This window comes from Platichthys flesus, chromosome 24 (genome assembly GCF_949316205.1).
Source record: "Platichthys flesus chromosome 24, fPlaFle2.1, whole genome shotgun sequence".
NCBI classification, from domain to species: domain Eukaryota; kingdom Metazoa; phylum Chordata; class Actinopteri; order Pleuronectiformes; family Pleuronectidae; genus Platichthys; species Platichthys flesus.
The window spans coordinates 15,142,004-15,154,933 of NC_084968.1; the positions used below are offsets into that span (position 1 = coordinate 15,142,004).

General features: G+C 52.7%; 2 protein-coding genes across 3 annotated transcripts in view; both read left to right on the forward strand.

Moving 5' to 3' along the window:
• The first annotated feature begins 294 nt into the window (after nt 1-294).
• rbm14b (RNA binding motif protein 14b) lies at nt 295-4,862 on the forward strand. Of its 2 annotated transcripts, XM_062384009.1 has the most exons (4): nt 295-346; nt 1,880-2,232; nt 2,500-3,550; nt 3,711-4,862. In XM_062384009.1, exons 2-4 carry the CDS (start codon nt 1,884-1,886, stop codon nt 4,012-4,014), a joined length of 1,704 nt encoding a protein of 567 aa, XP_062239993.1. In that variant the 5' UTR covers nt 295-346; nt 1,880-1,883; the 3' UTR covers nt 4,015-4,862. The 2 variants fall into 2 exon arrangements, with proteins under 2 accessions (XP_062239993.1, XP_062239994.1); XM_062384010.1 differs by lacking the exon at nt 295-346 and having other exon boundaries at nt 521-2,232; nt 2,521-3,550.
• Nucleotides 4,863-10,005: 5,143 nt separating this feature from the next.
• actn3b (actinin alpha 3b) overlaps nt 10,006-12,930 on the forward strand; it is a 20,205-nt gene continuing 17,280 nt past the window's right edge. The window contains exon 1 of the mRNA XM_062384014.1: nt 10,006-10,312. Within this exon, the coding sequence (XP_062239998.1) occupies nt 10,178-10,312 (135 nt within the window). The 5' untranslated portion in view covers nt 10,006-10,177. The remainder of the gene's footprint in view (nt 10,313-12,930) is intronic.

The window sequence follows — 12,930 nt, forward strand, 5'->3', positions numbered from 1 at the left end:
TTAAAAGTTTGACTTTAGTCTTTTCTCTACATTTACACTAACACTTCCCTGATGTGTTTATTAATATCTTTATCATCCACATTTCTGATTTCATTTTCATCACTCAACGATTTTCTTATAAATTCAAATTCTTCCTCTCATACAGTTTGAGTTTATTCTCCTTCATCAGACTTGACTCTGTTATATCATATTCCCTGTATGTATTCAGATGGTGTGGTTCTACTGGTTTTGTGAGTGCCTGTTCCCAGTGCTACAGTGACTCGTGCCCCCCCCCCCCCTGCAGTAGTACGAGCCCGACTCTCAAACGGAAGCGGACGCGACCATTTTGAAACCGAGCACCGCCGAGGTAAGATGGAAGATCCTTTATGTGATCCGCAGTGTTCTTCTGATCAGCGTCTGTGTTCTGGTGGTGGTGATGGAGCTGGTGTGAGCTGGGACCAGCGGAACCACTGGAACCAGTGGGACCGTGTGAAGGGGCTTTTCTCGGGTTTAGCGACGCGCTCCACACGGTCTGTGTTCGATCCCCGGGGTCGTGTCGCTGCTCCACCGGATCCGAGGCGGACACGTCCCCGTGGGTTCGAACACCGGATCGAGCCCACGTTTACCGTGTTGAGGTCGAAGCCTCTTTCCTTTGTTTGATCGATGCTTGTTTTCATGTCCGGTGAAACGTCCGAGTCCGAGCCGCAGACACGTTGTTCCACAGCAGATCCTCCGTGTGGTTCCACATGAGATCCGGATTCTATGTGTTCCTCTACATGCTCCTCTACATGTTCTTCTTCTATCTGTTGTTCGTGGAAATCGCTCCAGCTGTGAAATGTGATGACTCAGCGTCATGCTGCGTCATCACAGATCCAGCTTCGAGCTGAGAGGAAGCCACAGTAGATATCTATGTGTATATACATATCTAACATGTATGTGTATATACATATCTAACATGTATGTTTATATCTAACATGTGTATATGTCCTGGACGTGCTCAGTTGAACTGCTCTCTGAGGAGGAGGTGATCAGGCAGCTGACTGGACACAGGAAATAGACGTGTCCTCCTCTGGGGTGCACCTCCTGCTTCAGGAGACAGAGAAGGTGTCTGCTCACTCTGCTCCTGGTTCTCCTGCAGCTCTCAGGAGAACCCTGCATGCTGAAGCTCCATGTGATGGACAGTGACTCATAGCTCTGCAGAGATCACAGCCTCCTCTCAGATCGGATCTGTGATCTGTGTCCTGGGTTTCTGAAGGGAAGCCCTGCTTTGTTAGAGCTGATCTGAGGTCAGCTCACAGGCAGATGTGTGGTATTCAAATGGCAGCATTAGGATGTAGATCTCTGGTTTGAATCAGAACCTTCTGTTAACTGAGAGGAGAGCAGATCTTTAGTCTTTGGTCCGTTCGATGCTGATTTCAATAAAAACAACTTCATTCAAAACCAGCCGTCACAACGAGGACAGCAAATATTAAAGTTAATTCAACATTCAAATCAATCTTAATTATTTAAACTGGAAACAGGTTTGTAAAGGATCATATCAGTAATAATCAGCTCAAGACAATATGAGTGGCAGCATTTGAGTTAATATCATTTATTTTTTCTGGTTTGGAATAAACCAATGTTTCCTGGTGGAGAAATAGAACTTGAACAGTTTACATGTGAAGTCAGCAGCAGACAGTTTAAAGACAGGCAGAGGAACCTGGTGTCCTCCAGCTCCGTCCTGTGTTCAGTGTGTCCTCCTGCTCCTGCTCCACATCCTGCTCCTGTCCTCCTCCTCCTCCTCGTCACACCACACAGAGCCCTGTGGGTTTGTGCTCACTCAGTAGTTGTTGAGTTCGGTTGCTGCATTGTGTACTTAATCCTGTCCCTTATCTCACATCATTCCTCTGTCTCCCTGCAGCGCCATGGACAAGAGCAACACAGTGAAGCTCTTTGTGGGCAACCTGGCTCTGGACACCACCCAGGAGGAGCTGTCGGCCATCTTCGAGCCCTACGGCCAGGTGGTCAGCTGCAGCGTGCTGCGGCAGTTTGCCTTCGTGCACCTGCAGGGCGAGGGCGCCGCCGAGCGCGCCATCCGGGAACTCAATGGGCGGGAGTTCCGTGGTCGTAACCTGGTGGTGGAGGAGTCCAGGGGCCGGCCGCTGCACTCCACCAAGGTGTTCGTGGGGAACCTGAGTGGGATGTGCACCACTGAAGATCTGCAGCAGCTGTTCCAGACCTTTGGGAAAGTTCTGGAGTGTGACAAAGTCAAAGGTGAGTGAAGGTCATTTACAAAGTTCAGAATGCTCCCAGTCACATGGAGGCAGTGTGAGCTGAGAGGACATGTTGTGTGTCTGAGTGAGCTCTGATATGTTCTGATTTGATATACCAGTTACATGTAAGGATAAACCAGTGCAAAACCAGATCCTCTCCCACATCCCCGTAGTAAAGACAGACCAGTACACACTAATAGAAGTAATAAGTAAGTGCTTGTGGCCAAGCCACTGGGATCCTAATTGTTTTCCCTGCGCTCAATGACAGCCAGGCATTCCTCTTCCACAGGCTACGCCTTCGTCCACATGGAGAACAAGGAGGACGCCCTCCAGGCCATCGAGGCCCTGCATGGCACCTCCTTCAAAGGGCGCCCCCTGTCTGTGGAGCTGTCCAAGGTGCAGCCCAGCAAGCAGGCGCCCACTGGGAAGATCCCCTGTGTGAACTGTGGGAAGCAGGGCCACTATGCTGGGGAGTGCCCCGTGGGGAAGCCCTCTCTGGAGCAGTACCAGAGCCAAGCTGCCGTCCTGGCTGCCGCGGCCGCTGCCGCCGCCGGCCTGCCCCTGCAGGTCCAACAGAGCGTCCACAACTCCGTCTACAACACCTCCACCTTCGACCCCACGTACGCAGCGCTCACTGGGATCACCACGGGGACTCGCACTGACGGGAACCCAGTGAACCCGGCGGTTTACGGTGCCCTCGCCAGCCAGGTGTACGGTGCCAATGTCGCCAATCAGCTTTATGGTTCGGTGGCCAATCAGGCAGCTCTCACATCAGGCGCCGCCCAGATGTACAGCTCGATGAACCCCAACATCTACGGCCAGGTGGCTGCCAACCCGGCGGCGGCTGCGGCGGCTGCGGCTGCTCATGCATACTCAACTCAAGTTTACACCCCGACCATGGGCAACCCCTCGGTCTACCTGACGGCTGGGCCCGGGATGGAGATGCCGTCGGCAGCCGCTGCAGTGAACCAGGCCTACACCGTCTCTCCGGCAATTTATGGTGGTGGCGCACCGGCCTACGCTCACATCAGCGCCATGGGAGCCGACCACACTCAAGCCATCTTCGAGGCCGCCAGGCAGGCACACTACTTTGCTCAAGGGCAGCACGTCCTGGCCGAGCATCAGGCGGCGTCAATGGCTGCAGCAAAATCCGGTGAGAGGGACCGCAGTCCCCTGCGGAGGTCGACGCCCCTGCTGCCGGACCCGGTGATGAAGCCGTTCATGTACCAGAGGGTGAAGCCTCGCCGACCCCTCCTCCCCACCCCCGCTGGTCGAGCAGCAGAGGAAGCAGCCGAGGCGGCGGAGGACCCGATGGCCAGGTAGGACCGGGTCAGCGGTGATCAGTCGCCCTCACACCATCTCACCTGCACATACCTGTGTCACTGATCTGCTGTTACTTGTTACTCCCTCTGTGCTGCCTGTTGCTCCATAAATACCCTCGCTCTTCCTCTTCCTGTCCCCCCCCCCCTCCTGTCTCAGGTACTATGCGGAGTACTACCAGCAGCTGCAGCAGTACCCTCAGTTCCAGTACGCCTACCAACCACAGGGCGCCATGACGGCCATCCCTGGCATGTCGGCCATGTCCGCGGTCCAGGCGATGTCCGGCCAGCAGGTGGCGGCGCTGGACGCCCTCCGGCCAGTGGGCCACTCCGCCGCGGCAGTGGCAGCCGCCATGGCCGCGCCCAGGGTGTATGAGCCGCCGTTGCCGCCGCCCACGCGCAAGGAGGCCATCCTCCGCCGCCCCGAACTCTCCCTTCACACGCCTGAGCCCCCCTTCCGATAGTCGCACACAACTCTCTGCCCCCTCCCTCCCGCTCTGCCCTGAACCCCCCACCCCCCACATTTCTTCTCGACCACCTTACAGCAGCTGTGTATGTATGTGCGAGTGTGTGTGTCAGGGTGGGGGGGGGGCTCCTGGGTTTATTAACCTGCTTCATGAGGGACCTGATCATCCGACCTTGGTTTTGTTGGCACACACACACGGTGCAGCCAGGCTCTCCCCTGTTGGGCATTCTTTGTGCGTCTGTTTTACTTTGTTGTCGTGCCAGTCTCACACTTGTGCCAGTATTAGGCCGACCCAGTCGGCCCTTCCTTATGCCTTTATTTCCGCAAACCCAGTTATGATTTTCTCAGGCCAAATACTCCATTACAAGAAAGACTTGGGTTTTGAACCCGCCTTCGTCCTCTAGGCCTAGATGATCCGTTCAGGCAGCTAGTTTGAAACCCTTTGCCTTATGTTGAGAGAGTAGATGTGTAGTGTATCAGACGGGGGGGCAGATCCATCGTGTTCAGGCTGCACTGAAACGTGTCCAACAGAATCAAGGTCCTTGTGTGTGGGGGGGCGTTTGTCTTGAGTGTGATGTGAGTGGCAGACAGGGACACGTGTGCAGCACAGACGCAGCACAGACGCAGCAGCGGCGTCCTCCAGTAAAAACCGTAAAGCACACATCGTACTGTAGTGTCTGGATCTCTCCCTGACCCCCCCCCCCCCCCCCCCCGCTCTTTAACCTCAGCGCTGACCGACACTGCTTCGCCTCTTCCTCACGACAGCCGCCTACCTCTGAGTCACTGTCAGTTAGTGGAGTCTGTTCTGTCTTACTGTATTCTAGTCCTCACGTCTCAGCCAGTCAGCAGTTTGTCCCCGTCCTCAGGAGGAGCAGGGACAGCAGTTTGTCCCCGTCCTCACGAGGAGCAGGGGACAGCAGTTTGTCCCCCGTCCTCACGAGGAGCAGGGGACATCAGTTTGTCCCCGTCCTCACGAGGAGCAGGGGACAGCAGTTTGTCCCCGTCCTCACGAGGAGCAGGGGACAGCAGTTTGTCCCACTGTCCTCACGAGGAGCAGGGGACAGCAGTTTGTCCCCGTCCTCACGAGGAGCAGGGGACAGCAGTTTGTCCCCTGTCCTCACGAGGAGCAGGGACAGCAGTTTGTCCCCGTCCTCACGAGGAGCAGGGGACAGCAGTTTGTCCCCGTCCTCAGGAGGAGCAGGGACAGCAGTTTGTCCCCGTCCTCACGAGGAGCAGGGACAGCAGTTTGTCCCCCGTCCTCAGGAGGAGCAGGGTTCAGCAGTTTGTCCCCGTCCTCACGAGGAGCAGGGACAGCAGTTTGTCCCCCGTCCTCACGAGGAGCAGGGACAGCAGTTTGTCCCCCGTCCTCAGGAGGAGCAGGGACAGCAGTTTGTCCCCCGTCCTCACGAGGAGCAGGGGACAGCAGTTTGTCCCCGTCCTCACGAGGAGCAGGGGACAGCAGTTTGTCCCCGTCCTCACGAGGAGCAGGGGACAGCAGTTTGTCCCCGTCCTCACGAGGAGCAGGGGACAGCAGTTTGTCCCCCGTCCTCACGAGGAGCAGGGGACAGCAGTTTGTCCCCGTCCTCACGAGGAGCAGGGGTCAGCAGTTTGTCCCCGTCCTCAGGAGGAGCAGGGGACAGCAGTTCCCAGAGGAGCCGGTGTCTCCCTCGCACTCTGAGGCCTTTATTTTGAAATCGTGTATTTAGTTTGTTTATTGTTGTTTACATGTAGTACAGGGCGGGGGGGTCGATGGATTGTAAATGGGGTGAACCCATGTGACTACTGAATGAGCTGTTTACAAAGGATCATAAGGAATCATATGTGACAAGTTTAATGATGTGCCTATAAGCTTTGAGGTGAAGTGCATTATGGGAGGAATCTCCCTTCGAAGTGCTTTGACGTTTACTTTTTAATCATTTCCGGGGGGGGGGGGGGGCTTTCTTACTTTTAGATCCATGTCGTAGGGTTTTGACAAAGCAACAGTTTAGAGCCTCACAGGTTCTGGTTTTTAAGCAGAAAATAAAGATAAAGCACCAATGAGACGAGAGGTGGGGCAGTGTCCACCAGCCCCCCCCTTCCCCCTCCCTCCCCCCTCCTCTTTCCAAACTCACGAGCTGCTTCGGGTCGTAGCTGCTGAACAGCTGTGACGCGGTTGTTGCATCCGATCGGTGACTCTCCACCGTCTGCTTCTACAACCACTTCCTGTTTGGTGTTTGCAACTACTCCTCCGACAGCACACAGTCATTACCCCCCCCCCCCCCCGTGGTTTTTAGTGGTTCAGTGACTTTTTGCATTTCACAGTGTAATCTCTCAGTGTCGTATATACAAACACAAACCAGTTGCATCCCTTGTAGAATCAAAGTGGTTTGAGAAATGTCTTGTTTGCCATGTTTGAAAACCATAATCGATTTTTAGACAAGTATTTTAATTTTACCTTTTTTTTTTTTTTTTTTTTTTAGGAAAAGACGAAAGTAAAAAAAACAAAACATCGGCATGCTTTTTATTGAGAATATGTAAACTATAAACCTTATTATAATAAAGAATGTTTGGCTGACTATTGTGAGAAAACAAAGCTCCAGGGTTTGGACGTTTCCCCTTCTTCATGTCTTCTCCACTGTCTGTCTCTCTGTGTGAAACGACCACCAGACCCAGTCGACTGGGCCCGGGGGGGACAGGGGACCTGCTGCCCAGCTCGGCTCTCTCTGGTCGGGGTAAGTGTGGGTTGGTGCTCCCTCTCTCTCCAGCCTCTCACACTGTGCCCCCCCCCACGCTCACGTGACTCCAGCTAAAAGCATCAGTGTAGAATCCCGAAGGATTGATTCTCCGCTCTGAGGTCACGGTGAGGGCGGGGGAGAGGCACACAGATAGAAGGGCCTGGGTGCGTTTTGATCTGTGGAGCTGTTCCTGGGGCTGATGGGTGTCTGGTCTCCCCCTGCTGCCCCCCCCCCCCCCGTGTGTCTTTGTGTCCACTCTGCTCTCAGACCTGCATGTGTGATAACCTGTGACTCTGCCGCTACAAACACACAACCGCCCCACGACCGCTCTGAACTAACTATCTCAACTGATTAGGTCTCCGTGCCACCAGGAGGCGGCAGCGAGCAGCCGTGCGTGGGGACGACTTTTAGCGCGACGCCATCGCAGTGGGAACTCGTTCTCTCACCGCCAAGGTAAATGATAACAAAACAAAAACCCACAACGCACTGACCTCTCCTCCTCTGCCGCCCCCCCTCTGACTGTGCCTTGACCAAACACCCCCCCCTTCCTCCTCTCCTCCGCCATCACCACCACCTCCCCCTCCTGCTCCGTAACTCCTCTGCTGCAAATGGCAGTGCCGCGCCTACAGCCTTGGGCTTCTCCTTGATGGGGGCGGGGCTATGCTGGGGCCCTCCCCCCCCCAGGGGACAGACACCTGTGTGACATCAGCACACGAGGGGAGCGGCGGCGCCCTCTCTGTCCTGCTGGTGTCAGAGCGAGTGAGTAAAGGGTGTGTGTGTCTGTGTGTGTCTGTGTGTAGTGTAAAGCGAGCATGGATGTCTGACGAGGTGTTTCATTGATTGGTGAGGCTTGCGGACACACCCCCACCCTCCCCCTTTTGCCCGCTAGTCAACTCCTCTCCATCGCCGTATTCGCCGCCCTCCCCCCCTCCCTTCCCTGTTCCTCCTCCTCCTCCACCCCCCCCCCCCCCCCCCCCCTCCTATGTGCCTTCGCACCTCTCCGCCGTTCAAACACAAACACACACACTGCGCTTTGTTTCCGCCGCCACCGCCGTCGCCACGTTGGATCTGGGCTCCTGGCTCTGCCTCGGACTCAACTTCCCAGAACCCCCCACCTGACCCAGCCCCCCCCCCCTGCTCCTCTGTACGGTGGCCGGCTGCCGGACCCGGTCACATGGCACAGAGGGACCTCAGTGTTGGACTTTGCTCCTCACGGCCGAGCAGGGACATTAACGCCTGTTTCCCAAAATGGCTTCATAGCTTCAATACAACACAATGACCCCCCCCTCACCGCCTGTGAGCCAATCAGAAACGTCCTATAAGATGGGCCTGCAGCTGTGAGGCCAGCCTGACCTGTAGATTCTCATCCATCTCAGGGTTCCTATAGGACCTTTCTGGGGGGGGGCGGCTCTGGTTGTGTTGTTCTGTGATCAGCTGGACCGGATCTGTGACTGGCACGTGTTGTGATGGAGAAGATGGAGGGGGGGGGGGGGTCTAACGAATGAAGGGAGGTGTAGAAGCAGTGAATCAGACGAGTGGAGCAGAAGGTGAGTGGAGCTCTGACCTCACCCTCCTGGTCTTGGAGGACCTGATAGTGGATCACAGGTTCTTGTGTGTGTGTCCTGATGATGCTGCTTGTCCCGGACGCAGGACTCACACGTGTGCGTTGTGTTGCCTGGCTGGGGGGGGGGGGGGGGGGGGGGTTGCCCGACAGGCGCTATCTCCACAACGATCCCAGCTGCCTAACGTGCCATGCTAGCTGTCGTTGCACTAATGTGATCCGATTGGCTGGTGTTTGTTTAAACGTTATCTGATTGGCTGGTGAAAAGCTGAGCTTGTGTACGCTACAGAACCACGATGCCGCTCCGCCACCCGTGACATCGCTCCTCTAAAAGTATATGAGCTGCATGAGTGAGTCCTGCCTCAGGTTCTGGTTTATTGAAAATGTTTTCCCTGTTTTCTAAAATGTAGATTTCCACCTAGAGCTCATTTTGCATTCCCAGTAACTGTTCCCAGGGTCGAACGACTGCAGAGGTCAGAGGTCAGGGGTCAGTAGAACTTCTGAGCTGCAGATAAAGTGCCACTCGCCTCAGGCCTCGATGATCGGGGGGAGGGCTCCAGCCTCCTCATGCACCCCCGATCTCCCAGCTCCTCACTAAAGGCTCATCAGGAGCTGGTGAGTCTGGGCTACCTGGTCTCGGGTGAATGCAGCCCCCCCCCCCCCCCGTGGCTCTACCATCAGCTGCCTCATGATACAGATGAAACTTTATAGATTCCAGCAGCACAGCCCTGTAGCCCCGCCCACATAGAGTCACATGGTGTCTCCGTGTCTTCAAGTGGGTTAATGGACCCGAGGTGTTAGTCACATTTAAACTGGTGATTAATTACATCAGGATCCTTCGAGTGTCCCAGGACACATGAGGGAGTGTGTCCCCTCCAGAGACCTGGATCTGGATCTGCTCACTTCTATTAGCTCCAGCACCATGAGGGGATGTTACTGGGACCAGTGCTGCTATTCAACACAATGATATCGTATGGTTATGGATGTATATAGAGAGAGTATATGCCTTTTCTTCAATCTGCATGCAAATCATGAATAAATCATTTTTTACCTCAGAAACGTCTGAATCTCATTTATTGTAATTGAATATTTTTACTGAGACAAATACTGAGAGATGCAAAGTTTAAACCAGAACCATGGAACCTGGAAGGATGTGATATGTGATCACATCTTCTGATCAATGATCTTCATTTAGGTTTGAGATTTTTTACATTAATCTTAAACACTTCATGATCTTGATGAAGATGAGAATCTTCTGAGTGTTTGATTGATGCAGATTCAAATCAAGCCTCCAGAAGGAGCCTGTGAGGGGCCTGTATATAAACTCTGTTGTATAAAGTGTGTTGTACGTTCACCTTCTCTTCAGCAATGTGCTATAAGAGCGTCTGGAGCTCAGCCAATATGATATTTAATAATGACCCACTCAAACTCCTGAAGCTTCTCTTATTGGGAGGACTGGAGAGTCACTGGTCCTCACTGGTTTTGGGGAGCGCTTGGCCTGGTTCTCCAGTGAGGGTCACTAACAGCAACAGGTGCATCGAAGAGGCCATAAAAACCTCGCTGGCGTCAGGGGGCGTGACTGACGTGCCTCCCACCAGTGAGAAGCCCCCCAGCGAGGGGAGGCCCCGCCTTTTACACCTTTTTAGGGTCAGAACCCGATACCAAGAGTCGGTTCCCATACTTATTCGGGCGCGGTCACGTGTGTGTCTTGACCAGGAAAGGAGCCCCGGCCAGCAGGGTCTCTGGTAGTGGGAGCACCACCTCCGCACAGGCTGTCTCTCCCCCCCCGCGTCTCGAGGAGGTGTTGCCCGCACGGCGTCCGCTGCAGATCGTTTTTCTTTCTACAGGCTGAGGGGGACGTGAGACGTCCGAACAGAGGCGGCAAGATGACAGCTGTCGAAACCCACATGACGTACAGCAACTCCTACACGATCGAGAATGAGCAAGTGTACATGACCCAGGAGGACGACTGGGACCGGGACCTGCTGCTGGACCCGGCCTGGGAGAAGCAGCAGAGGAAGGTAGGTCTGGACCAGAGGCTTGGAGCCGCGGGCCACGCTTGTGCCACCGCGCGTAATTACGCACAGAGTTTCTGCCCTCGCACTGTTAACGAGGGGTTCAAACGCACCTCAGCAGGTGATAGGTTTGTGTTCGGCTCGGATCCCGGGCCTCTCCCTGACTGGGTTCTCAACCCGCCTCTCAGGAACATGCGCTGTGCTCGCACCTGCACTTCGGCCCGCTGGAGGCTGCGTGCACAGATATTTTTGGCCGTGGAACTTTCTCAGTGTTGTCTTTCAGTGTCCCCCGGTGGCCCTGAGAAGAAGCTCTAAATATAATACAACCCCCCCCCCCCCCCCCAGTCTTCAACCTCTATTTAAATCATATCTCAGAAATGGGACCCATCGTTTTTAACAAGATGTAACCAACATGCAGCAGGTTCACAGGTTACAGAGTTTGACCTGCTGCCATTTCATTATAGTCTCTGTTATATGAGAACACTGAGGGCAAGGCTGGGGGGGGGGGCAGAATGCTCCATATCAGTTGGTCCTACAGAATTTAATCGATCACAAATTTGTAACAATTTGCATCAGGCAAACAAAATATCAGTCGATCGAATCAACATTAATTGTGAGAAAATAATAAAAATCATTTTTGTTCAATAATCACTTTTGCGAAGTTATAGCACCGAAAAATATAAACTGTCAAAAACAAACTGATTAATTTTCTTGGGGGGGAAGTGATGACGTGAACATCGAATCTGATTCCATCAATCAACGCTTCACCACAAGAAATCAAATCTTCACTGACAAACTATTCAAATGTATAAATACACAGTAAAGTTGTACATACACATTTTTAGCTTGTTATTATTAGCCATCTTGAGCTAGCCCGGGCGGAGGTCAGCTGACCTCATCGGTTAGAGAATAAAAACTTAAACTGCGACAGAAGCTGAAAGTTTATTAAGTTTTAATCGTGTGTTTCAAATGTCACGGACACAGGAGGTGAGTTTCCAGGTGCGCTTGTTTACGAAGTGGTGCTCCGTTGGGGGGGGGGGGGGGGGGGGGGGGGGGGGGCATGCTGGGTCGACCTGCTCCACCTGGAGATCAGCTGCTGATGACGTTTCATATCTATCAACACACCAGGAGATATCCACACTGATGAAGATATCAACATTACACCTGGGTCCCAGAACTATAACACTAAGTTCATATTAAGTAGTAATATTAACTTGATATTATGGGTGATAAATAAAATAATCTCCATATTTTCACATCATTTAAACGTTTATTCTAACTCTCAGGTTCAAAAAGGTCTTAATATGTGGCACAAAGTAAAGTAACCTGAAGCGTAATATGTTTTATACATGTTGAAGAGATATCATATTAAATAACCTTCATTCTTTGGAAATAAGTAGAATTTGTACGTTTCACAGGCAAAATGTCGTTAAAGGTCTGAAGATATGCTTTTCATCTCTAGAATGTAATTATTAGAGGTAGACGTGAAATAAGCAACAGAACTGAGGTCATAGAAAGACATTCACACTTTGTTGTGTATTTATAATCATAACTTCTTCACATTCTCATAGTTCTTTTATGACTCCTCGTGTGTAGTTGCCGTCACTAGCTGGTTGAGCAGATGGATTTTAACCCTTTAAATCTGCTGTTATTTCTATTATCATAACTTCAGTAGTTTGGGCCGATCACACAACTGGTCACTGATATTTTAATCTGTTCAATCAATCCAAGCTTAGAACAGGCTGATCCATACGGAGTGAGCTCCCTTTTCTGGATTGTATCCCAGGCATCTAATCTAATCTAATCTGATCTAATCTCATCTTGTCTCATCTTGTCTCATCTGCACTTTGTCCTGCTTCACCTCACATTGCCGTGAATGTGCCGGTGGCTCTGTCAGTTGTGTCAGTTGTGTCAGTTGAGTTGTGTCAGTGGCTCCGGGGCAGTGACAGGCTGAGAGACCTCGACAGATGGTGGCAGAGGAGCGATGGCAGAGCTGGTAGATCTACAGCCGGGTTGGTTCACCGACCTACAAATAAACATCTTCCTAAAAATACCTCTAAACTTGCTCGCCCCCCCCCCCCCCCCTCGTCTTCACCTCTTTCTTACGGACACTCGTCTTTTCTCAGGTGAAACACTTCCTCTCCACACGTTCTTCCAGCAGCCCTGAGCTCCTTCCCTTTCTTTGCTGTATTTCTTATTTGGCCCGATGTCTTTTGAGATGTGAGTCGAGATCTCGGGCCCTGAACGCCTCGCCCAGTCGACCCCCCCGCTCTCCAGTCTTCACCTCTCCACCTCCCGGGGGAGCAGGTCATCGTACCTCTTGCTCTCCTCGGCATGTACAGTCCAGCTCCAGTCGTGATATCAGCCCATAAATATAACCAGCCTAAATATAACCAGCCCCTCATTTTGCAGGGTAATGAATATGAGCCGGCGCCACCTGTTCCTTTATCTTCCAGATTCAAGTGGAAAAAGCTGCTCAGCACTTGACGCAGTAGTAAAAGTGTTTGTCACACACTGTGAAGCCGAATCTGATCCTGGACATTAGACATAGTGTGAGATCGTGACCCGTGTGGAGAGCACATCGTGACATTGGTTTATATTTATCAGGAGCCTGTCGATTTCTG

Excerpts from the sequence above, each read along its gene's own strand:
- rbm14b (XM_062384009.1), top strand. The coding sequence starts at position 1,884 with ATGGACAAGAGCAACACAGTGAAGCTCTTTGTGGGCAACCTGGCTCTG. Across the intron at positions 2,233-2,499 it reads GGAGTGTGACAAAGTCAAAG|CCAGGCATTCCTCTTCCACA; the intron begins GTGAGTGAAGGT and ends GCTCAATGACAG. Across the intron at positions 3,551-3,710 it reads GCGGAGGACCCGATGGCCAG|GTACTATGCGGAGTACTACC; the intron begins GTAGGACCGGGT and ends CTCCTGTCTCAG.